General features: G+C 53.1%; 1 protein-coding gene across 1 annotated transcript; it reads right to left on the reverse strand.

The window, feature by feature from the left end:
* Nucleotides 1–441: 441 nt before the first annotated feature.
* IGFBP2 (insulin like growth factor binding protein 2) lies at nt 442–26,359 on the reverse strand (the record flags this gene model as incomplete). Its single annotated transcript, XM_082658524.1, has 4 exons — nt 442–786; nt 2,911–3,051; nt 3,788–4,017; nt 25,933–26,359. The coding sequence occupies 4 exons, from the start codon at nt 26,357–26,359 to the stop codon at nt 622–624; spliced, it is 963 nt and encodes a 320-aa protein (XP_082514650.1). The 3' UTR covers nt 442–621.

Raw genomic sequence — 26,359 nt, forward strand, 5'->3', positions numbered from 1 at the left:
GTCGCTAGAGCCTCAGCTGGGAGTCCAGACTCCTAGGGCTGCAGTGGAGGCTTCCACCTGGATTCAGGACTTTTGAGTTTCCATAGCCCCTCTTCCTACCCCATCCATCTCATTGCTGTGTTATGAATGGAAAACCGAGACCGTGCCTGTCCCACTTTCCCGTGAGTCCAGTCAAGGCTGGAGGGAAGGAGGCTGGTGAGCCTCGAGATCTCTTTCCCACGGGGGCCCCAAAGACTCAGGCAAAAGACACGTGCTTTATTTTTCCTTCCTTTAATCTTAAGCAAAAGAGACACAGGGGTTCAAAAATAAAAATTTCTTTTTTCCCTCTCCCAAACCTTTACCCCAGCTCCGCACTGCAACCACCCGCTTCCTGCCCAGCAGGGACTCGAGGAGGGAGGGTGCAGGCATCTCCAGCTGGGGAGGGGGAAGGCGGGGAGTGGGGGGGTTAGGGGGGGCGGGGGGGTGTGCTGAGCTCGGTGCTGGTCTCTTTCCAAATATAAATACACGTGTCAGAACTCCTGGAAAATCCTCCCTCCACCCACCACGCAAGCGCTCTCCTTGCTCTGCCAGCTTTGGAGAGGGGTGGGGGGCGGTGCCAGGCACCGGCGGCTGGCTGTAGGTTTACTGCATCCGCTGGGTGTGTAGCCCGCGAGCCCCCTGCTGCTCGTTGTAGAAGAGATGACACTCGGGGTCCCCCCGGATGGTTGGGGCCCCCTGGATCAGCTTCCCGGTGTTGGGGTTCACACACCAGCACTCCCCACGCTGCCCGTTCAGAGACATCTTGCACTGAGGAGAGAGAAGAGGACATAGAGGACACCCCGATAAAACGGAGGTCCCACCAAAATGCAGGCTCCGTTCATGAGGTCTGGGTGTGCCTGCAATTCTGCACGGCTAATAAGCTCCAACATGACTCACGCTGGTGCTGCTGGCCCAGGGACGTGCTCTGGCTATCAGCAAGGCTGCTGGGGATGCCTCGCGATGGAAAGACTCAGCCCCCATCCACGGGGAGGTCCCATCCAGCCAGGGACCCAGTGTACTGGAGTTCACTCGTAGTGTGAGGCGGAAAACGCACATGAAAGTCAGCGTTAGCTCGGGTCCTATTATGTGCTGGGCGTGGCGTGAGCAGTCATATACACTGCTCATTTACACTTCATATCTAACATACGCTCTTTTTTTTTTTTTTTTTTTTTTTTTGTGGTACGCGGGCCTCTCACTGTTGTGGCCTCTCCCATTGCGGAGCACAGGTTCCGGACGCGCAGGCTCAGTGGCCATGGCTCATGGGCCCAGCTGCTCCGCGGCATGCGGGATCTTCCCAGCCCGGGGCACGAACCCGTGTCCCCTGCATCGGCAGGCGAACTCTCAACCACTGCGCCACCAGGGAAGCCCCTAACATACACTCATTTAATCCTCTCAACCACCTTGTGAAGTAGGTACCATTACTTTACCATTTTAAGGACGATCGGAAGGAAGTCCAGGTGGGTTCAGTAACTTGCCCAACATCACAGAGCTAGTAAGAGCCACAGCTGAGATGCCAAGCCAGGCATTCCCCTCCCAGGATCCCTGATCTTACCCATGAGCCAATTCCTCTTGCAAATCCCCGTTTACCCATAAGCTTCAGTAGAAAAGAAGATCACTATTTCTTCTTTTGAACTCCAAACGAAGTAGCTGGCTACATCTAGAGGGCAGGTGTACGAACCAATAGCTTTTAACGCTAGACTGCTATTTCAAAGGGCAAGATGCCTGGGCTGTGAAGGAGATGGGGAAGTGAGACCCCCACCCCCACCCCGGGGCATCAGCAGCCCCGTACCCCATCTCCTGGCTCTGCACACCCACCCTTTAAAAGTCAGTTCTGACTTCCCACTAGGACCACCAGGGGAGCCTCTGAAAAATCTGGTGCCCAGAAAGCACCCCAGACTCACAAAATCTGGATCTCTGGGGGTGAGGCCCAGGCATCTGTATTCTTTAAAGCTCCCTAGAGAAGCCCAGTGTGCAGCTGGGCTCAGACCCTCTGCTGGAGAACAGAATGGCCGGTGGAGTCCACACCATCTCAATCCTTCTCTCTGCCTTACATGAAATGCACACAGACTTTTTCTCCCTATACCAGGGATGAGCTGGAGGAAGTGAGCAGTGCACTAGGTGAAAGGACAACTGACCATGTTAAACAGCCACTAACAATCATCACTACAAACTCTATGTGGTTAGGTAAACAATATTAATAATAAGGGGAAATATGCATACACGCAGAGATCATCAGAAGGCATATGAACAGAATGGAAAGGGGAGGAAAAAGGGCTCCTGGGTGTTTCACTTACACTTTCTACATTTTCTCTAATGTACTGATAACACTGTTCTGTTAACCGTTTCTAGAAATATTTCAAGTGGCGTTTCTCCACCCGATTCTCCATTCCCTGAGATACTTGAAAACCAGAGAGTCTACTTGGTCAACAATGGTTTAAATCAGTGATTCTGGAAATGCCGTCCACGGATCATCTGCGTCCTCTGAGAGCTGGTTAGAAACGCGAACTCTCAGATCCCGCTCGACCGTCTGAATGACAGTCTCTGGGGACGAGGTCCCAGAATCACCTGCAGGTGATTCTAACGCTCAATAAAATCAAGAAGCACTGGTGTGAGGCGCTATTTGTCCTCCAAGAGGCTCCCTCCTATCCTGGACACCAAGCGCTGCTGGCAGGTAAGCTGGGTACATGGAGTCAGGCTCTGACAAGCCTGAAGCCAAGAAGAGAAGCCCCGCCCCTGCCTTCCCTGGCCTGGCAGCTGGCATCCCCTCCCCTCTTGGCTGGCATCGCCACCCGCCTCCTCACAGAAGACTAGGTCTCCCGCTCAGAGGCTTACAGGTGATGGGGCAAGAACAAGACACACCCAGGGTCCAGGGCCAAGGAGATCCTCGCTCACCTGTTTGAGGTTGTACAGGCCATGCTTGTCACAGTTGGGGATGTGCAAGGAGTAGAGGTGCTCCAGGGGCCCCCGCTCGTCGGGAAGGCGCATGGTGGAGATCCGCTCCAGCACCTGGTCCAGTTCCTGCTGGCAGGGGGTCTGTGGGCACAGGCACGCGGAGAGGATGCTTAGAGTGGGAACAGGCCCGTGATTCTTCTGAAGGGACTTTCCCAAGGCCACACAGCTAGCTAGTGGCACCAGGAACTTCTGACACCCAGCCCAGCAATCTACCTACCATATGGTTATGCTCCACCGCACCCCTAAAGAAAGCCACCTGCATATGAGTATTCCCTCCTCTCCTCCATCTGTGTCAACGGCTTTCAGGGGTCAAAATGGGAGCTACTTGCAAATACTGAATTCAAGTGGCTGCCTCTGGAGTATCTCTACACCCACCCGGTGGCCCAACCTCCATTCCCTTCCGTCAACCCAACCAGGGCCTAGACAGCAAAGCTGAGCTGGAAAGAAGAAGTGGGGTAGCTGAGTGAGGGCAGCTGCAACGCGAGTGGGCAACCTCGAGCGGATCCATCTATATCTCTAGCATCCATTGCTTTGCCTGTGTCCCAAAGCCAAGCAGAAACGTGGAGATTTTAGAAGGGACTTCAAGAACCCGTATGCAGAGCCCATTTCACAGCCAAAGATACTGAGCTCCCCCCACAAAGAGAAACTGATCAACCTGAAGGTCCCTGAATATGTCAGTGGCAGAATCAGAAAGGGAAGTGCTTTGCCCGCAGGCACACAGGACATGGATCTCATCGGGGGGCCCACATCCCCGCTTGCTGGGACACTCCCTTTACACGTCCTCCCACCCCTCCAACCAGACCGGACCCGTTCTGACCCTGGCAGGTGGCGGCCGCAGCTTCTTGGGCTCCTCCAGGCCGAGGTGATGTTTGCCACCCTTGCCCATCTGCCGGTGCTGTTCCGTGACCTTCTCCCGGAACACGGCCAGCTCCTTCATGCCCGACTTGAGGGGCTTCCGGCCAGCACCACCTCCACCTCCCAACAAGTTCATGTTCCCGTCCACGTGGTTCTCGACCAGGCCTCCCTCAGAGTGGTCCTCGCCATTGTCTGCAGAGAGAGGGAGGGAGGAAGAGCTGCAGGTCCAGTTTCCAGAGAGGTGGGCCCTCCAGGGACTATCTGGACCCCTGATAATGACAAGGAAGGAGATGACTAACATCTAAGCAGTGGTGCTAAGGGACTTATGTGGATGATCCATTTCGGTTTCACAGCAATGACGAGCACAACTAGTAACGTCCCCCAACTTCTAGACAGAGAAGCTGAGGCTCACGGAGGTCAATTTCTTGACCAAGATCACAATCCAGGATCTGAACGCAGGCTCTCTGACTCCAGAAAGATGCCTGGGTCACCTACTCTGCTCTGCCTCCACCCCAGGAGGTCAAGGGGGAGGATGCACGTGGGGGAGCAGAGGGGCACAAACGAAGGATGACCATGTAGGCAAGGCTCTCACCGGGGAACGGGGAACGTCCACCACTCTTCCTTGAAAGACCTCTAGAGATTCACCCACCAATAACTCCCCCCCCGTTTAAAGTCTTCATGATGTCTGGTCGGAAAAGGCATGGATCGGATGAGCTTTTAAAACTCATGCCGCAGAGATCACTGGGCCGTGCTGTGTCTGGCAGGGAAGTGAGGTGGAGAGCCGCGCTGACACCGGAACACAGCGTCCAGCCCCCGCCGCCATCACTCTTCATCTGCCCGTCTGCTTCCTCCTCTTGTTGCCCTGACGCTCCACTCCTATGGCCGCTACAGCACCATCCCGGGACCCTGATTCGTGTCCTGTCTATGCATGCTGCCCCACTCCCCATTACATCGAGAGCCCCCAGGACAGGAACGATGACCACGCTGTAGTTTCATCTTATCGCAGGGCGCGTAGCCTCATCCAGATGTCTGTCCACGGACCATCCACTGAGTCTTTCGACTTTCTTAAACCTCCAGCCAGCCGGCAATAGGGAACGGCTCCTACGGTGCACACAGCTCAGGTGGAGGGGCCCTGAGAGCACTCCTCCCCTCCCACGGTCTCATGCAGGCTTAGGCACGTCCAGCCAGGGAACAGAGTCAATGGTATGGAAGGGTCCTAACCAGGGAGACAATTTCTGGCAAGCTCTAGGTGGGCCGGGGTGCAAACAGCCCCCCGCAGACACGGCAGGGCCAACAGGGTCTCAGACCACACTGCCTGGAGCGGCCCCCTGCAGGGCTCAGGGAGCAGGCAGTGGGAGTTTCCAAACAAATCTTGCACATTTTCTCTTCCCCTCTAATGCACCTCCGAAAACTTACAGCCTGGATAACATACCCGAATGGCTTTTACAATATTTCTACACAAGGGTTTCAGGCGAGGCACCTAGTACTTGGCAGTCCTTTCAGAATTCAGGCAGTGTGGTAGGCTCTGGGGGTCGCTGTCCTGGGCATGCTATACGGTGTAAAGAGCTGGCCCTGACCTGTAAAAGGGGGGCCATGACACCCCCTCTGGATTGTGAGTTTCGGCGTTCACTCCCCCACCAGCGAAGGTGTGGGACCCTCTTCCGTGCCTTGGGGAGCCAGCGCCTGCATCCTCGGAGCATGCTCCAGCAGACTCTGGGGGACCAGGCACCAACGGGGTCCCTGGAAACGGAGGAGTTCAATAGAGGTTTACTCCCATCCCTTCCCTTTGCACTAGGCCTGATGCCTGGTCGGTTCTCACTAGCTGGAGCATCCTTTAGAACCAGGCACGTAATCTCCAGCCTGGCAAGTGCTGGATAGGAGGGCGGACTCGAATGGAATTCCAGCTCTGCCACTTTTTATACCAGCTGTATTTCTCCTACATATATATCCGCACTGTGCCTCTGTTTTGCTTAACCGTAAACTACTGGATAATAATAGTTCCTACTTTACAGAACTGCTGAGAGTATGTTATAGGTAAAGCCGTGAAGATACAGTGTGGAACGCAGAAACTCTATGTCCTGTTGGTGGTGATTACTTTGACGATGATGATGATGACGACAGCTGCCTCAGTGATCTGCTACCCCTGCCGTGTGGAACCCAATCAAGAAGCAGGAAGCAGAGGAAGATAAGCTTCTGAGCATCAGAACAGCAGACACCACATCCATGCATTGTGAAGCCGCGATGCTTTCCTCACAAGTCAAGGGAAGTCAGTGCACGAAGAACCTTGACGGTTCGCAGTAGCACTGGTCAGATAAGCCTGGTTTCTGCATGTCTGGTTTCCAAGGCCACCACAGAATAAAATCAACAAAATTAAAAGGAGAAAAAGGAAGGCACGTGGTCAGTGGCGAGAAGTATCAAATGGCAGAGAGGAAAGAGGACAGTAAAAAAAACCAAACATAAGAGCTCCGGGGACATTTGGTGCACAGCAAACAACTCCACAGCCATTGATGGCCCCTGAAAACTTCCACGTTGTGTGGCCTGAAACAAGACTAGTGTTGATAATACGACTTTGGGGCATCCAACAAGGAAAGGGGTAAACATGACAAGTATTCAGTATTAAGAAAGATATCTATCCAAAATTGCTAAACTTTAGAAAAATAATGGAAATATTTAAATGAGTAAGCCCTGTGAAACCCGGAAAATTTTTCTCTAGAATGGCTATTTCTCCAGGGGCTCCGGGTAGCCCAGATTTTATCATAAATAAACCAAGCGCAGATTAGATCCCGTTCCAGAAGCCCCAGCACCACCTGCAGGGGAAGGCTGATTTGAAGCATCTGCCACCGACTTGGGTGGGAGTCCTGATCTACCATGTTCTACATTCACCCGCCCCAAACTTCCCTCACCCACCCTGCCCTCCCCTTTCCGTCCCTGAAGCTGAAACAGCAGAAACCCAGAGGCCCCAAGAGAAGCAGTCCGGGTTCCCCGGCTCCGCTACCGGCCCGGTTCCCCTGAATGGGGACCAGCTGCAGCATTCCCCTGGGACTGGTCAGGCAGCTGAGGCCAACCACGAAGATGATCCCACCTTCCCGGTTCAGATGCCAGAGGTAGAGGGCAGAAGGCTGAAGGAGAGGCTTGCGAGAGTCTGAGACAGACCTGGCAAATAAATAGGATGGGCTGATTCAGGTAACCCTCCATTCTGCTTAACATTAACCTTGAAGCATAAGGCAGATGTTGGCACAAATGGGTGGGGCGGGGGGGACTCATCTCCATCCTCACCATCAGTTCTGCCATTTCCATTTCTACAGGCTTCTCTGCTTCTCTGCACCTGGACCTGGTGACACAATTTCAGGCTCCCTGTCTTCATCCCTGCAGGTGCTGGCCCGGGGAACACAGGAGGAAGAGAGCAAGACGCCTAGAAAAGTCCTGCTTCCCCGGCTGCACTGGGAACCATGCAGGATCAAAGGGGGAAAACAATGGGGACCTCTGGGTTGCCCTCGCCCAGCCCCTCGTACCCGAGTTCACCCTGGGCACAACAAACCCATCCTCATCGTGCCCTGCTCAGCCTGCTTCCTGCCCACAGTGACAGAGAGCATCTATGGAGACCTCAACACCACTTCTGCACCCGACGCCCTGAGTTCTGCTCACAAAGTAATTAGACAAGGGCTCTGGGAATTTCCCACCATTTCTGGAACCATCCGCTCTGCTGTCACGAAGCCTGTGACTCTCAGAAGTTCACCGGGTTCCTCTCTTTTGGGGGCAGGTTTGCCCGCCTGCCCCGAGGCTTAAATTAAGACAGCCCGTCTCCACTGTGGCTGCAATTCCACGTTCTCAGGTTGAAACACAGCAGGATGGCCCACATTTAGTCCTCTTCAGGAACGTCTGGGAAGGCTCCACTCACCAGAACCCAATGCCTGGGACATTCTCAGGATCAGGGTCTCCCAACCCCAGCACTACTGTCTTTGGGACCAGAAGATTCTTTGTTAGGAGCTGTCCTGTGTAAGACGCTGTGTAAGACATCCTGGGCCTCTACCCACCAGATGCCAGCGGCACCCTCCCCGAGTTGCAACGATCGAACACGTCTCTGAACATTGCCAAATGGTCTCCAGTTGAAGACCACTGTTCGCAGTTAGGATTGATCCAGAGGCCTGAAGTTCCCGGCCCAGTGCTGAAGACTCCCAGCCTCACATAAAGCAGATCTGAGCTTTACTGTATCCCCCCCCTCGGCTAAGACCCCTCCACCACTGTTCCATCACAAGGAACACTTCTGGCCTATGAGCCTTCCTTCTTGGTGGTGGTGGTGGGGACCCCAGAGGACTCTTAGCCTGCTGACCCCTCTTCCCTAACTCTCCCGGGCACTCGTACCACTGACAGGGGCCAAAGAAGCAGCCTTTGGATGAGCCCTAGAGGTCAGTCCACAGTTAACACTCAGAACCAGGCCCTCTGCAAGCTCTGGAAACACTGGATGGAAGAGAGGGGCACACAGATTCGTGCACGTTCAGGACGGCAGGCTCCAGGCAGGGCTGGTCTGTTCATCAGGCACAGAGGGCACGGTGCCCAGGGCCCTAGGAAATGTTTTCATTTCTTTTAAAATCAGAAGAAAAAAATAAACTTTTAGGTCAAAGCAAACGTCTTCATATAACACTGATACGTTTGCAGTTATAAAATACGATTTTCTAATTCTTCTGTGTTTGCCCCCAAAGACAAACATGTCTGCCCCCAAAAGTCATAATGCAGCCCCACTCCAGGTCCCAGAAGACAGGGCTCAAGTGGGCAGTCCTATCCCAGAAGGACAGAGGTGGCTTCCTGTCCTGAGATGTCCCTGACGGCTCTGAGCGGAAGGTCAGTTCGTCCACCCTCACGGAAGCCACCTGGGTTCAAGGGTATGTTTCATTCCATTCCTTTATCGATCTCATCGTTGCCGACGAAAGTGCCAATAAGATGAGGAAATCCATGGGCCTGGTCTGCTGACGCAGGTGCTGACACCCCACATCTTGAAGTCGAAGCGCAGGAAAGGGAAACACAACTGTTGACTGGGTGGAGATCAGAAAGGACTGTAGGCTGAGAAGAGCCTCGATTCCTTGACTGATCCTATCCCCAGCCAAAGGGGTTCAGGGATTCAGCCTCCAAAGTCTGACTGCCTGGCTGAATCCTAGCTTTACCACTGAGCTGTGCAGCCCTGGATAAGTTACTTAAGCTCTCTGTGCCTTCACTGCTCGTCCGTAAAACACGCACAAACAGGATCCACCTCCAGTGGGCGGCAGAGAGGATTCCGAGGGCTGCTGCGTGCATACGCAGTGCCGGCACGAGGGGCTCGCCCTCAGCTGCCTCCTCTGCGTCCCACACTCGGGGAAGCACCCTCACGCTCTGCTGGACAAGGACATTATCACACGTTACCAAGCTCTGCCCATACGTTCCCTTATAGGTGTGACAGCGCAGTCCGCAGGAAAACATTCCACATGGAGAACTCCAGCTAGAGATGGAATTTGCCCTCAGAACAAAAATACCAAGTTGCATTTTCTTTTCTGCCTAGGAGAGTTCGGTGCAGAATAATATTTATTAAGCAACCACTTATGTATGCAGCTCCATGGGCTACAGTGCAAAGGTCACTCTAAGAGATGGTTCTTAGCAACCCAAATCACATAACTGGAAAAGCCTGCGGGCTTAGAGGTGACTGACAGGGACCTCCAAGATGCCTGAAGAGATGTCCCTGTAAGGATCAGTAAGCAGTAGCTGTTCCCTGCCTAGTGACCCAGGAAATGGGTCAACGCTGAAGAAGGGAGTTTCCCAATTATGTACAGAAGGTCAAGCTTTTCCAAAGACAAGTAGGGGAGATGATAGAGGGAGAGTAGAGTCTCCCTTGTGGGAGGCTTGAAGGGCGGGGAGAAGGCCCGTCCTGCCGTAGGGGCACTGCCACACCTTCCCACCTTACACACCTGGAGGAGAGCTGAATGCGAGACAGATGGACCGAGAGGACACGGATGAGGTGTCCTATTTTACAGACAGCAAACCCAAGGCCCAGAAGGACCAGCACCTGGGTCCAAGAGGAGCACGCACAACCTCTCTGCTGTCATCAGAGGTGCTCCACGACTGGCCTGGGGTCCCTGCGCCGCCCTGTGACCCGGTCTTACTAAGCTAGCCAAGCAGGGCAGCTGGAGGGGGACAGTCGGGAGCAGAAAGATGCCTACTTCTGTGCACTGACACTCTGGCTTTAAAACTTAACTTTGGCACAGTCCTTTCCCCCGCAGTGTCACGTGGCTTGATTGTAGCACTGACAACCTTACTCAATGGATGAAGACCCTTTCTCTCATGAAACTTCACTTTCTCCTATTGCGATGCTCCGACCTCTGCTCCATTTGACAGTTGGCAACTCCTGATCTACCGGAGACCTTAGAGCACTCTGGGGAAAACAAGCCTTAAGAATCTAACAGCAACCACCTACCCCTTCCTGCTTACGGTGTGAAGCATCTGTCCTCATGCAGGCCTGGTGAGAAAAGGAGACCTCTTCCCAAAAGCATCACACATCTTCGTAAGAAGTTAATACATCTTTCTTTCTTCTTTTCTTTATTCTGAAGAAAGCCTAGCCATTTTCCAACCTTCTCCTCAGTCTATCTCATGATTATTTGGAAATCTAAGAGCTGAGGGCAACACAGAGATGATCTAACCCAACCCTAAATCCATCACTCCCTCCAGTGAACTCACCTCCTTCTTCCACAGGTAATAGCATTCCAGGCCCTCTGAGAATGGATTCCAAGTAACAGGCCAGGGGAATGCCGGCTGCTTTCCTGGTTCCACCCTGGCTGGGCACAGAACTCACATGGCTCCTTCTTCGTTGATTTCTCCCAAAATGCACTTAACCTTGACATATGTTGGGCAAAAGAATAAATACTAACTACCATCTTCCTCCTCCCTCCAGGACGACTTCTCCACTAATATCCATGGCAGTGGGCAATTCATTCACAGACTCAAATGGGCAAAGAACCCCAGGAGTCAAGAGCCCTGAATTCCAATCCTGGCTTTGCCCCTGACAATTCACCCGTGATTCTGGCCAGACCCTTTAACCTTTCTGAGCTCTAACGTCTTATGTCTGAAAAATGAGAATCATCACCCCACTGAAGTGAAGGCTGCTACTTAAATAGGCTACAGCATCAGTACCACTCCAACTCCCAATGTGCGCAGAATCAGGCTTTGGAAGAAACGTGCAGATGATCTAGTTCTTGAAAGAGTAACGAAAGGTGCATTTGTTTGGTAGAGGGGAAGGGCGGGTGATACCTGGTCTGCAGAGCGGCCAATGCATGGGGGGAAAGTGAGTTATAAAAGAGCTCTGCAGCTACATCGTTCGACATCTTTCTTCTAAAGCTTGATTCTGTTGATTGTATAAATGCCACATGTTGCTAAACATCAAAGCTCTCTGCCATCTGATGAAGTCCTTGGGCAAGGGTGGATTTGCCAAAATTACTTTAACTTTGCTTATAGAATTTAGGCAAAGGAAAGATGGGAGGAAGGAAGGCAAGAGAGAAGGGGGAGAGGGAAGGAGGAGAGAGGGAGGAAGTAGAGTCTCATAACCGCCGTGCACGCATAGGTGAGGCAGGGTTCACGGGTAAGCGCACCAACACACAGGGGAAGCAGATGTTGTTGGAGAGGCTCTGAAGCCAGTCCCCTTGTGTGGCTGACTGCTCACTTAACTTCACCCGGCATATGGCCACTTTGGTCAACAGCACAAGCCACCCAGAAGCCAGGGTGGGTGATTCAGGCCTTGCTGGGAGGTGGGGGAGCGGGAGGACGTCGTCGGGGGCAGAAGTTAGAAACGGGTGGGGTAGGAAGGGGGCCTATTGGTTAATTTTCAGCTAAGGTTAAACCTGAAGTCCTTAGTCTTTCTGGGTGAGAGACATCATGTGCCCTCCTCCACCTGTTTTTAGCCTGTCACAGGCGGGCAGGCAGCAGGGGCCTCTTACACTGGAATCCTGAGTAGTACGTGCGTGGATGTCTCACGTGGTGGCATTCCAGCCCAGCTAATGGCATTCCTGGACGGGCCATCTACGCCCTGCTGACACCCAGCTTCACTCCAAACTCCCTTCCCATTCTCTGAGCCCCTGCTCCCTGCTACGGAGCCAGCTAAGCAAACCTGACATCTCTCAGATGCCACCTCGTTCTGGGAAAAAACCCTTCGGCAACAGACCAGTAGCTCCTCAGTATGGTTTCTGAACAAAAGGTCTCCTCTCTGATGACACCCGCCGCCCACCCGTACGTAAGGAAATGGCTGCAAACAAGCGGCCTCCTCTGATGTTCTAGACCCATAGGTCCCACAGGTGATCACATCACACAAGGGCGGGAACTGGCCTTTCTCACCTTGAGACCATCTCCCTGCACCGACAGCTACCACGAGCCCATCACCTAGCTAAGGGCTGCAGAAGTGGGTAAAGTCTGTGGAGTGGGATGGCCAGTAGGCACCCAGCCCCATCCTCATACAGGGAAGGAACCGCTACTGGAGATAACGGCGACGGTGGACAACAGGAGGGCAGAGGGCCAACTACCTGCCACGCCACTCTGAGCCCTTTTTGGATTTCCTTTGGAACACAGGCTCTGGAGCTCGAAGCCTTGGCCATCCGGTTCTAGTGTGGCAAGAAGGGCATCACTGGCCGGAAAGCCAGAGGCCCAAGGTTCTGATCCTGACGTTACCGCCAGGTCTGGGATTCTGAATGATGCCAGGCTGGGTGTTTCAGATGTGCAGGCCCCGGTGTGCTCAGCTGTAAATTCAGAGAGTTAGACCAGGCAAACAGTTCCCAATTGTAGCTGTTCATCAGAAATCATTTGAAGAGCCTACGAAAAATAAAGTCCTACACTCCAGCCCCAGAGCTTCGGAGACAGCAAGCCTTGGGGCGGAGCGGGCAGGAGGGGTCAAGCACTCTGTACTTTTAACAACCACCTTCCAGCTCAGGGCCCCATTCCTCTGTGATTCCTGACTCGGTTTCCTGAAGAATTTCTTGGTGATGGGAGAAAAGGCTTCTATTCAAGAGATACGCCTTCACGTGTACACTTTGCAAAGACGAAGCCTCGTGAGCTCCTTGCACCCACTGACGTGCGGGTTCAGAAACAGACACATGTATATGCTTAGATGCACATACAGGGGCCCTCCTCGGCCAAGCATCATGGAGGTTTTCTAGAGCATCTCTCATCGCGGGGTCCCCCTCGAGTGACCAGAAAGTGCAGGGCCTCCCTGCCTCTGCACTCTCCAAAGGAGTGCTTCATAGAACACCAGGGTCATTCCTGGAATCGCCAAGACCTGGGAAGGGTCAGGGCTGAGGCAGACAGTTTGAGAAAACAAAAACATGCTCAAATTCAGCCACGGTCCTCTGGGGTTCTGCGAGCCAGTCTGTCCTTGAAGAGCCAGAGAAATTGATATCAAGATGGTCAACAGTACTATCAGCTTTTCCCTCCTTCCCGTGAGTCCCCAGCGTTTCTCGTTTGGTTCAGCTAAAGCCATCTGAGAACCTGGTAAGGGGACCTACCTGCCGAAGGCCCAAGTGAGTGGAGAGCGTGCTTTGGTGCAAACGTGGACCAAAGGCTTATGGGAAGAGTGTGCCTGACCCAGTAATTCTACTTCTCTCTGACATGTGCACAAAAACGTTCATTACAGGGCCTTCCCTGGTGGCGCAGTGGTTGAGAGTCCGCCTGCCGATGCAGGGGACGCGGGTTCGTGCCCCGGTCCGGGAAGATCCCACATGCCGCGGAGCGGCTGGGCCCGTGAGCCATGGCCGCTGAGCCTGCGCGTCCGGAGCCTGTGCTCTGTAACGGGAGGGGCCGCAACAGTGACAGGACAACATACCGTCAAAAAAAAAAAAAAAAAAGTATAGCTCTGACCTGTGTCTATCAACATGGGTAGATCTCAAAACCTAAAGTGGACGGGGGAAAAAGTTGCAGAATGAAACCTTTTATGTACATTTTCCATTATCTCAGAGAATGACTCTGAAATATTGGTCATTCATTAGCAAACCTGTTTAGCTAAGAAAGAGAAACACTAAATAATGCTAGTGGTTGTTTCTGGGGAGGAGGGACAGGGAACAGGTGGCTGGTGGGGAGGGCCATCAGCGGAAGCTTAAAAAAAAGACTTGAAGTAAATATGACGACGAAATATCAACGTTCCCAGCTGTGGGCGGTAGACTGGCATTATTATGTCATTCTTAGTATTTCTTTGCATTTTTAAAGTTTTCTTTTAAAAGAAACTCCCTCCATCCACCTCTCACCCTCCTTGTCAAGCAGGGGTATCAGTAAATACGGGTGCCCCTTGAACCCCACTGGCTGGAGGACCAAATCACAGTGACATGGCCAACTTCAGTGCCACTCTCAGAGGCCAGGGTCACAAGAGCCACCTGCCTGCCAGTCGGAGACTGACCACGGGCTCCCGGCCAGGTCTGTGCAGCATGAAGAACTGAGAAATGAGTCAGAGGAAAGACTCGAAGAGAGTGGAAGCAGGTCACAGGGTCAAGGAGGAGAAGATGCAGGAATCAATACTCAAGGGCCACTCATGCCCAAAGGAAGGGAAACAGCTGTTCTGGCTTCCTAAGGAGCAGGGAGGTAGCAGCCTTAAACCGATATGGGAGAGATCCACGTTAGAAGCCACCCGAGTTTCAGAGGAAGAACTAAAATGAGTAACAAATTGCAGGTGGAAAAAAATTACACATCTTCCTCTGGTATCGTTCGGGAGGAAGGAGGATGGACAATATGGCCTCCAAGTGTCCAAAGGCCACTTGATTGAGTGGATGACGGGCATCCCTGGGCCAAGCACTCTTGTCATTGGACTCAGCTTCCTTCACAGCCCTGTAGCCTGAGTGCACTGGCACAAAGCCATGGGTCCATGCTTTTCCTTCCTCCTCCAAAGGAGGGAGCTTCTTGAAGACACAAACTTGTACTTAGCTTCCATAGAGTGTAAAACAAAGTACACATCATGAAAGGAGGGCAGGAAGGGAGACATTTTGTGTGCTCAATTTGCCTTTTTGGAAGAAAGAGATTGCGCTTTCGTCTTCCAAGACTGGAGATTCTTTTCCTTCTGTAACTTTATCCACCAGAGAGGGGTCCCATGATTTCACATCAAGATCTTCCCAAGAGTCTTGGTCAAAAGGCTAAAACAGCACCCGTTTACTTACATGACATGTATATACATCTCTACTGACTTGGTTTCTTCTTAGATAATATCCAACTTTTTCAAATGCTTTTCTTGCTCCCCTCCACGATCAAACAGCATGTGCTGTGGGAGAGGGATAGCTTGGGAGTTTGGGACTGACGTGTACACACTGATCTATTTAAAATAGATAACCAGGACTTCCCCGGTGACTCAGTGGTCAAGAATCCACCTGCTTATGCAGGGGACACAGGTTCAATCCCTGGTCGGGGAAGATCCCACATGCCATGGAGCAACTAAGCCCATGCGCCACAACTACTGAACCCACATGCCACAACTACTGAAGCTCGCGTGCCTAGAGCCCGTGCTCCGCAACAAGAGAAGCCACCGCAATGAGAAGTCTGCGCACTGCAACGAAGAGTAGCCCCCGCTCGCCGCAACTAGAGAAAGTCCGCTCGCAGCAACGAAGACCCAACACAGCCAAAAATTAATTAATTAATTAATTTTTGAAAAGGCTATCTGTATAAAAAAAAAAATAGATAACCAGATTTCCCTGGCGGTCCAGTGGTTAAGACTCCATGTTTTCAATGCAGGGGGCGTGGGTTAGATCCCTGGTCGGGGAACTAAGCTCCCACATGCTGCACGGCACAGACAAAAAAGAAAATAGATAACCAACAAGGACCTACTGTATATGTACAGCACAGGGAACTCTGCTCAATACCCTGTAATAACCTAAATGGGAAAAGAATTTGGAAAAGAATAGATACATGTATATGTATAACTGAATCACTTTGCTGTACACCTGATACTAATACAATATTGTTAATCGACTATACTCCAATATAAAATAAAAATTTTAAAAAAAAAGCATGTGCTACAGGTGGTATGATAACTGTATCTGTATAGAGTCAGTCTCATAGCTTGTACCTGTGCTCAATCAGTGTTTAAACATTAGAAAAGTTGACTATCCAAAGAGCATTCCACCGCTCTCTGGCCTAGAGTATCCTGTTATATTACTTCTTTTTTTTCATGTTTCTGGTCTCTCCCTCACCATCTAAGCCCCAGAGCAGCAAGAGTGGTTAGGAGAGAAGAAAGGCACTGAGCGAACAGAAGCATGAATTGGAGAGGAAGGCTACTTCCCTCTACCAGGACCCACATTCAAACAACTGTCCCTGCACTCAGCTCTGATGTCACCACGCAGACCAGCTCCCATGGACCATAAACACTGGGTCCCACTCACCTCTCTCCTTCCACCCTCTCCTTCTGCCAATTCTTCTCCATCCCCAGACGTCTCCCAGCTATCCCAGGCCTGACAAATGGAACCCAAAGGATGCAAAAAGAAACTGAAAACCTGCAAAGATGTCCAGGATTGCCGGCCACACTCTCAAACCAGCACAAGAAGTGTCTTGAATATAAATAAGTGTCTTTAAATAGGTCACCATGCTTTCTTTTCCTTCCACTAAAGGTTCACTAATTTTGTATGATATAAACCTGCAGCACATCAGTTGTCTTCCTTGGTTATGCTCTATTGGTTTAGAGGCAGCAAAGGAACCAGAGCTAACTAGCAGGGCCTCAAGTAAGAATCCTCCCCTCAAGGGGCATGCATGGACCTTGTTCCGAGGTCAGCCATGGCAGAACCACAATGAGGTCACGACTGCCCTCTGGAAATCCCTCCACCACTGACTCCATTCTGGACTTTCCAAAGCAAAGGGCAGCTGTCCAGGTAAGCCACACCCTGTGGAAGCAGCCACACTTCCTTGCAGGATTCTTAAGTGCCCCTTCTTAATAAACCTGGCCAATCAGCAAACAGCTAAAAAACAAGCATTTGCCTTCTTCTGTTCTGTGTGTTGACATCAGAGGGAGAAGAGAGGGGAGAGGTATCACCATCAGTACGACTCACCTGATTCTCTGAGTTTCTAACCCTGTGCTAAGTGGTTTGCGTACAGAACGTTGTTTTATCATCAAGCAATCACACGAGGTTGATAATTTCTTATCTCCTCTCATGCTTGGCTAAGAAGCCATAGGGTATGAGGCCAGTGGCACAAAATCAAGCAGCAACAGCAGAGCCAAAACCAAATCCCAGGTGGTTTAACTCCATCGCTCTTAGCCAACCAGAATGGCATTTGGGCATTGGTATCCTGGTAAACTCCTGACCAAGACCTTGTAACCCCAGGGCTTCCTTTCTACTGTTCCCCATCACCTTGTCTCTCTTCCCATCTCCACAGGACCCTCCCTCATCTTCCCAGGGAAGGAAGCCATCAGTCATAAGCCAGCGGGCCCCCACCCAACCCCAAAAGCCCTTAGGATCCAGTAAACCCATTCCTCCCCCACCCCCCTTTATCTTGCCTGACACACCTCCTGCCGGTGTCTCTATAGAAACCACCCAGCCTTATCAGGCAATTGCAAGGGCAGGGCCCAGGGGAACTGTCATTTTCATTTTATCTTGGCCTCAGGCACTTTAGAAAGTAAGTTCCCCAAAAAAAAAAAAAAGAAAGAAAGAAAGTAAGTTCCCCATCCACAGGCAACTTGGCACCTCGATCCAGAAGTGGAGACAATAGACCTAAAAGAGACTTCCCGGGGAGTTGCATAAAGGAACATTTTTGAGAAGTTATGCCTTAATTACTACCTCCCAGGGAAAAGGAGCTTTTCCAAGCAGCAGTGTATAATTCACTGCTTCTCTGCATGTTTGAGTCTGATGGAATGGAGCTCTGGAACGAGAATCTGGAGACCCAGACTCCGTCCTGGTCCGTCCATTCTGGTCTGCACTTGCCTTGGCATTTGAACCTGAATACGGCCTTGATTTCTTCACCTGTCAAGTGGGGAGAATCTTGAGGCTAAAACAGCTAGAAAAAGCAAAAACCCTCAGTCAGACTTCCCTGGCGGTCCAGTGGTGAAGACTCCATGCTTCCAACGCAGGGGGCGCGGGTTAGATCCATGCTCAGGGAACTAAGATCCCACATGCCGCTCGGTGTGGCCAAAATATTTTAAAACAAAACAAAAAACGACAGGCATTTGGGTAGAAGTAGACAATATCTAGAAAAAAAGCAATTTTAATTATGCTTATGTATTTTGTCATTTACCCTTCGAGGCAGACCCTTTGCTCACTGCACCCCTACAATCCAACTCAGATCACTCCAGGTAGAAGGTCCCCATCTCCTCAACCCCTATCAGGAAGGAACCCCTGAGCCTCCCCCCTCCTCCCCAACTTACCAAGGCCTCCCCAGGCCAGTGCCCCTCCCCTCAGGGCTTCCTCACCCGCAGAGCTCAGTTCCTTGAATGAACACAGGCTGACACACCTACACCCGTCCACTAATTAGAAACCTCCCCAGGCTCTGCTCGGGGCCAACTTAACCAGGGCCTGTGGGCCAATTCCCCAGGCCGGCAGCTGGAGGTTTGCCAGGCCCTGCTCCCTTCTCCCCAAACTTCACTCCTGCCCTGCCTCCCAAGAGCCAGGAAGAGATGTGGGGCTGGCGGCCAGAAGGGGCCCCAAGGGTTGCCAAATGCCCCCCTCCCCCCCCCAAAAAAAAAGGGGAAAGGAAACAATTCCTCACTACAGTCGACTCTGTATTTCTTTCCGGGGGAGCCGGCTTTCTGAGCAAGGTCTCCCTCTGCGTCCTGACTGACACCCAGGAGCTGAGCCAGCCCAGATCTTCCTTGGCTTTGTTAAGGAACAGGAGTGGCCCCAGAGGGGGAGGGGAGGGTCGAGGATCAGAAGCCAAGCAGGGGGAGGGACAGAGGGAGATGGTCCATTTTCCAGTAGGAAAAAAAATCTCCTAGAGTCCATCCACTCTATTCGGAGTCCGGGAGAGGGTAAGGGAGGGGGCAGTTACTCTGGAACCTGAAAGCCAACACACTTCTCTGGACCCACCAACCCCTCTGTAAGGAGAGCTTTGCTTCTCCTCCCCCCTCCTCCCCCCACCACCAAGGTCCCCGGAGTTTACCGTCCACCCCAGATGCCCAGTGGCAAACGCTGTGCTTTGTCCCTATTGTCCCTGGTTTCACCACAAGCATCTGCTGACCCCTGAAGACTCAAGCATCCAGCTTCTCTGCTTCCTGGGGCCTCAACTCCATCAGATGCTTGACAACAGACAGTGTCATGTCATCGTGGCCGACGGGCCATTCAGAGGGCTTTCCGGGACCACAGGTGGAATCAGACATCAGGAAGAACCCCAGGGCCCAGAAGACACTTCCCCACGCCTGTTAAGAACCCCTCAGGCCCCACCCCACTGGGGAGTGAGGTCAACGCTGGAGACAGCGTAGTAAGAAAACATCGCTTTTTTGGATAGAACATCCAGTTTCTTTGCCAGGATCATGTTCAACTTTCTGGCACCCTAGGCCCAGACAGGATGGACCCGAAAGCCCACTTTCCTGGGGCAGGAAACGGGCACCATGGGGTCTTCACTGGCTGCACTGACAATACGACACAGCTCACCCGGCACATGCCGTGTACCAAACGTGTGAGTACACACTGGTTCTGACCCTCTTCTGCTAAAGCCTGGGTCCTAGCAGGTGTCCCGTGGAGGCCATCGGTGGAGGAAGGCGCTGCCCACCCCTGAAATGTGGCCTCAGGGATTCCCCAGTCCTCTGAGCTCCAGCAACTGGAGAGCTGGGTCCTAGAGGTCGGCTGGCAGGTGAGGGCAGGACTCAACTTCTGGGTGCCGGTGTTCCTCCTAATGTCCAATTCAACCTGTCCCATTTCTCAGTAGCAAGGCCAGCAAGAGTACCCAGGGTCAAACTCTGGGGCCCCCTCTGCCCCCTACAGTCCCTCCACCCCCGTCTGGCACTACAGTGAAGCTGCCAGAAGAATCTTGGTCAGCTCCAGATCCTCGCGCACGAGCCCTAAAGAGCATCACCTAACTTATCCGTAAAAAGTGCAAGCCCTGGACCTCAGGCCATCCGTTTATTGTCAACTGGGTTTATTCTGCATTGAAAATAGTTTCATTACCTTTTCCACAAACAGCTCCACTACAGTCTGTCTGTGAAAATGGGTCAGAGGTATGGATGCTGGAAATCAAGTGGCTTGTTACAGAAAAAAACAAAAAAACACCCAAGTGCGTAGACTTTTTACGTATTATCTACCTGTACACACACCACACGCACGCACACACACGCACAGATGTGACCCTATGAAGCTGGTGCTATCGATTCCTCATTTACAGATAAGGAAACTGAGGCTCAGAGAGAATTATCTCTTGCCTCAGGTGGCAAGTACGCGGTAGGAAACTGGGTTTTGAACCAAAGCCACTTCACACCAGGATGAGGCCCCTTAGCGCCTGGTACAACCTTCAGAGACAGGTGGCCCGCCTGACACAGCCAGTTCGGCCTTTGTTTTAAAGGCCGCCTAAGTGTCTGAGAGGAGACGTCGCTTGCCAAGATTAAGGCAGCTAAGAGAACCTACTACGTGCCAGGCATTCTGCGTTATCATAGCTGACCTCACATGTACCCCATTTGGGAAATACAATCATCCCCGTTTCACCAAAAGATAAGACCCTGGCCCATCATCACTCAGGTTCTCAGAGACGGGCCTGCATTGGAACCCAGGTCAATCTTCCAGCAAAGGCCAGGCTGCTTCCACATTCATCCACTGCCCACCAGCTCTTCTCTCTAGAGGCCTGTCCTGGAACCCTTCTGCCCCTCCTGACTACTGCACGCTGGCCACTTCCATTTCTGAATTTCCCAAGTTCTAGGACTTGGGCCTCTCCAAAGAGTCAAGGGAATGCAAATAACTGAACGGTGGCCCAAGCATCACCTGCACGTGGCAGGTGTCCAGGAACAAACCTTCTGGCTGACGGGGATCAAAGGTTTTTTCTGCCAACAGCCCGCACTCACTTGCTTGGTCACAGAGGCAGAGGGGTACAGAGGAAAGGCGGCCAGGTTAGCCTCTCACCTCAGTACTTAGCTGCTCAGGTGGCCCCTCCATTGAGCCCCAGGGTCCACACCTGCGGAATGGAGGTAAATAGCCTCCCTTGCAGGGATGCTGTAAGACAGGAGACAAAGCAGGCAAAGAAGCAGTTCATACCAGGATGAGGACAGGCGGGAGGCTGCCTGCCACCTCAGCGAAATGCTGGCCAGAGACAGCAAGGAGAAGCAGAGGGGCTCCAAACATCTGCCAACCAGATCGCCAGCACCCTGGCACATTAGAAGTATAACCTCGCTCCCCTGCGCCTTGGTTTTGGCAGAAGCAGCCCTAGCAGGCACCCCCGCCCACGAAGCCCAGTCCCTACACTGCCAGTCAACTGCCCTCCTCATTTAAGGGTCAGATTTGGTTCAAACACGCCAATCCCCAATCATCTACGTGGTCTCCATCTACTTGGATCCCTGAGGAAGGCCGGGCCAATCTACTTCCCATGTCACTTTCTCGAGCCCTGTCCACCTGCTTAGCAACCAGCCAGGTGTGCTAGAATTATAGTGGGAGAAGCATGGGAAAGAGAGAACGGTCCAGAGTGGGTTGTGAAGACAGGATGGAGAAAGCAGAGAAGGAAAAGGGGAGCTGGGAACACAGAGAAGAGAGAGACTAAAACTAAATGCAGTCCCTGGATATGCAGTCTCTTTAAAAAATAATGATAATGATAACCGAGCCTTGTTTTTTTTGGTACGGTTTTGTAGTATGTGAGGAGGACCAATAACAAAACCAAACATGGGCACAGCCTGTTCATTTTCTACTTCTCCCTCATTCCCTTTAGCAGCCCCTGCCCTGCCCACCCCTCCCCGCCTCGGATACTCCTGTCCTGCATTTCATTAGAACCACGAATTTTTGGAACCTGCTCATATCAGAACTTAGCAATTGTGTGTCCCATTTTCTACAGCAGAGAATAGCTAATCTAAGAACCGAGAAGCTAACCTGATAAATGGGCTAGAGAACAGTGATGCTCTCAAAGTCACCCTCAGTGTCTGACAGCTGGTGATTGAACACATCCCGACTCTCAGGCACCTTGCAGGCATTTCTGTAGAAATTCTTTCCCCCAAAGGAATGATGTGCCTGGAAAGTTTATTTTAAAGCTCACTGCTAAGGTAAGCTAATAATGAGAACCATCTAACCCTCCCTTTTCCCTTTGCCTGCCAGGAAACTCAAGGGTCCAATTAGGCCAAGAACCACTGCATAGATAGACCCTCATGTCCACAATAGATGGGTTTTTCTTTCCCCCTCTCCTCCACCACCTATTCTAATTCAGAGACTCCTTACCTCTGGTTTTGTTTTGGTAAGATCTTTTGACACTGTCAATAGGATTTTTTTTTTCTCAAAGCTTCCTCAAATATCTCATCAAAGGAACAGATGGGGTCATTATCACTACACACTGGGAACGATCTCCGTGAGCACTCTGGATGGGAGTGGAAGGTGAGCGGGGAGACTGCGGGCAAAGACTCCAACACTGCCTGCCTCTGCCTAGCTGGTTCGGGACCTGTGGAGTCACACCCTCCAGACCAGCCCTGCTTCCAAGGCCACAGCGCACAGAGCCACACCCTGCTTAATTCCTGTAGTCAAGGAACTACAGATCTCCGGTCTCCCCAGAGGGACCCAGAAGCAGCAGCCCTCCAGTCCCCCATCTCCCCTTCCAACACACTCAGGCAGAGCAGCTTAGCAGAGCTAGTTCTGGGTATTCTGTCTAGGGTGGGGGGTGGGGGAAGGTAGTGACGCTAGCAATCAGTGACAGTAGGTCCCACTCATTCCCCAAGACTATTTTACGACTTTGAACTCAGTATGCAAATTTATGCAAGACAAGATGCAAAGCAGCGCTCTGAGCCAGAAGTCCCGTTGCTTTTTCTCCCCCTTCTTTGAAGCTGCACTGAACCACTGTAAATCAGCCCTCGCCTCTGCCCCCCTTTATGCTCCCCCAGCAACTGCAGATGCAAAGCCTCCCCAGGCCCGCCCGCCCGCCCGCCGGCCGGCCCTGGGACTTTGAATGACTGCACATTTCTATAGCACCTTTATAAGTGCAGCGGGCCAGACGGCCACTTGGGCAGCTCCGCCCCTCGGCATAATCCCCGGCATTGTACACGGAAGGGAAGGAGGCAGGGGAGATGCTTGAGGGAGCCAGTCCGGCCCGGCCGAGGCCCTGAATTCTGAAAGGGCCCGGACTGCCCCAGGCCTGCTTCCTTCCCTTTCCCTAACATTTCTAGGCACTTCTGCTCACGCCACCACCCAACACACCCATGCATTTCTCAGGTCCAGACTTCACGCAGATCTCAGGGTCCCCCTCCTGTTTTTCTTCCAGGCCCACCCACTCTAAGCCCCCACCCCACAATCCGCGCCTCCGTCTGACTTCTGGGTTTCTTTGAACCACCAAGTCCCAGCCCATCACCCCCATGGGATGCAGGCTCAGCACCCGCTGATGTGCCCACCCCCACCCCCTGCATCCCAGCCATCCCCAGGAAGCCAGCAACACAGCCCCTGAGTCCAGGGAACAAAGACAAAAGAGCTAACAGCAAAGCCGGAACTGCTGGGGTTTGCTGCCTCGAAATAAGAGGGTATGTTTAAAATTCTCAAAAGCAACCTGCTCAAAGAGGAATGCAGGCTGGGATGGGGCTGGGGGGGGTGTCATTCTTCAGAGGGGGGAGGAGAAATGGGAGACGGGGAGGAGGAGGCAGCATTCAGTGCTAAGGTTTCATCGGGGCCACGTTCTTGTCGGCACACCCCACCCAACTCGGACCCCCGCAGTCCCCACGCAGCACCCCGATCCCCGCCCTGGCTCAAGACCCTCTCCTGCACAGGAGCCTCAAAACCCGCCCCTCTCTCTCTCCCCTGCACCCCAGCAAGCCCAGGCTTCTCTCCTCTTCACAGTGCCCCCGTCCCCTCAGCCCTCTTCACGCCTCCAACACCCCGCTCTTAGCACGTCTTTCCAGGGCACCCGCTCAGCTTCCGCCCACCCCCAACCTTGGTGTCCCCTCTTCCCAGTCTGGAGCACAGGAGAAAAATGCGGAAGGCGGCTGTCTGGCCGCTGGGAGCAGGCTGTGGAGGCAGCTGGGGCTGGCTGGCGGAAAGGAGTCCCATAACCAGGCAGAAAATCCACAGTGACATTCTTCCCATGAACTCACCCCATTGTCCCCGAGCTCCCCTGGCGACTCCAGGGAGGAGTGAATGGGAGAATTCCCAGCATCTGTTCCCTTCTGAAGACCCTAACCTGCCTCTGGGGGCTGGGAGGCAGGACAGTTGGTTTTCAGGCAGAGAGTGAGAGGAATGAAGAATGACAAAATGCCCCCAAACAAGTTTTTGGAGGGACACATCCAGGCTAGGAAGGTTAGGAAGGACATGTGCTACGCACTTGGTTAAAACAGTCAGAATCCAAACGCTTCTATGAACGTGGAGGCCTTTTGAACAAAAGTTCACCCTGCTGAGGGAGATGTTTAGTTTGTCAGAGTTCAGCTCAGAAACCACAGTACCTTCCCGGTGGACCACGGGGTGCTGGGGGGCGAAGGAGGAGGAACGCGGGACTGGGGGGATGGGCACCCACAGTGAAAGGACCTTTGCTGAGTCTTTTCCCTTTTACTATTACTTTCTAAGAGAAGCTGGAGGAAAGGGTTAACTTCGAGGCAGGCTAGGGAGGGAAGCAAGCCGGAGTGAGAAGAAAGGGACTTGAGGGGTTCCGCTCAGAGGAAGCCCTAACTTGCTGTGCACTCAAGGTCAAAATGCGACAAAGAAAAGATTTCAACTCTGACCCCTAATTGTATTCCCAAGGAGAACAGGGAAAAAAAACAATAGCAGGCTGAAGGAAGGGGGGGCGGGGGGTGTCCGGGGCGGGAGGGGGCCAAGGACCGCAGAAGCTGACGAGCAAGCACGAATTTTTCACTTTTTCTTTTCTTTCTTTCCTTCTTTTTTTTTTTTTCCCTCTAAGTTTGAGAAACTTGCTTTTTAATCAACAGCAGCAGGCAGTGGACACATTTCACCACCGTCTCCAAGAGGAAAGAAAATAATTACAGCTTCCTCCAGACCACTGGGGCAGGAGGCTTTTGTAATTTAAAAAACAAAAGCGACAACAAAACAACAACAACAAAAAAAACCAACACGTGAGAGATCTTTATAGCCTGGTTGTGTCCCCAAAAAAACTTGTTTGGGGGTATGTGAGCTCCGTACGAAGAACCTCAGGGCCTCCATTCTATGGGACAGGAAGAGCTCCCTCAATTAGGATGGGGGGCGGGGGGAGGGCAACACCTCGCTCCGGTAAGAGTAGTTGCGCCCCGGCCCAGGCATCCTCCTGCCAGACGCCCGGGGGCCCAGATGCTAAACTGAGCGGCCTGGCTGCCCCCGCCCCGGACCGCAGCCGGCGACCCGGCTTAAGTTACAGTGACTCAACGAATGGGGTCTCTTCCTCGCCTCCCAAACGTCCCTCTCTTATCGTTCCACCCGACATAAAAGCAAGAGCCTTCTTCGTCCTCTCTGAAATAGAAGCGTTCCTTTTTAATTTTCCCCCTAGGCAGCCCACCCTACAAAGTACCAACAAGTCCTTTCTTCTCACCTCACAATCCCAGAAAGAAGGGACCTCAAGGCGCCGCTGCCTTCTCCTAGCGCCCCCTTCTCACTAGAGGTCCCTGGTGTCACCGGTACCCGCCAGCCTCAGCCCCCGGCGGCGTCCTCCACCAGGACCTCTCCAGGAACCTTCGGTCGGCGGTCACCAGCTCAAGCTCCTACTCACACCGATCTGACCGACACCCTCCTCCCCAGGAAATCCCCCCTCCAAAAAAAGAAGTCAGTAGAAGTACATTCCACCGGGCAAGCCTATGGTAACAGGGATGCCTTCTCTCTCCCCATTTTTCCCCACCAAATTAGTAGCCAGGGATCTTCCGCACGCTCGAACTCCAGTTCCCCCCACCCCGGGCCTGACTTTCGGGTCCCCCCTCCCAACAATCGCCCAGAGCCGGTCCAGGACTCCGCTCTTCCTCCGCTAAAACGGTCTCTGAGGTTCCGCCACACATTCCTTCCCTCCAGAAGGGCCGCCAGCCAGGCTCCCCCGCTGCCCTCCAAGTTTCTCCGAACTAGTTGTCCCAACCAGCGTTACCTGCAACCTGCTCGGGGCTGGCGCTGTACTCGGCATCCCCGTGCTTTTCGCAAGTGCCCTCGCCGTGGACCAGCGCCCGCAGGGGCAGCTCGGAGCCCGGGTGGGGATAGCAGCGCAGCCCCTGGCCGCAGCGCGGGGTGTACACGCCGCACCGCTCGCCCTCCAGCCGGGCGCACACGGAGCAGCAGCCGCAGCCCGGCTCCCGGACCAGCTCGCAGGGCACGCGGGCGTCGCCGGCCGGCCCGGCCTCGGCGGCGGGCTGCGCGGCGGGCGGGGGCTTGCAGGCGGCCAGGCTCTCAGACGTGCAGGGCGGGCAGCGGAACAGCACCTCGGCGCGCGCCCCGCGGCCGCCGCCGCCCGCGCCCAGCAGCAGCAGCAGCAGCGGCGGCAGCAACGGCAGCGCGGGGCCGCCCAGTCTCGGCAGCAT

Source organism: Grampus griseus (assembly GCF_964374135.1).
Source record: "Grampus griseus genome assembly, chromosome: 7".
Lineage (NCBI taxonomy): Eukaryota > Metazoa > Chordata > Mammalia > Artiodactyla > Delphinidae > Grampus > Grampus griseus.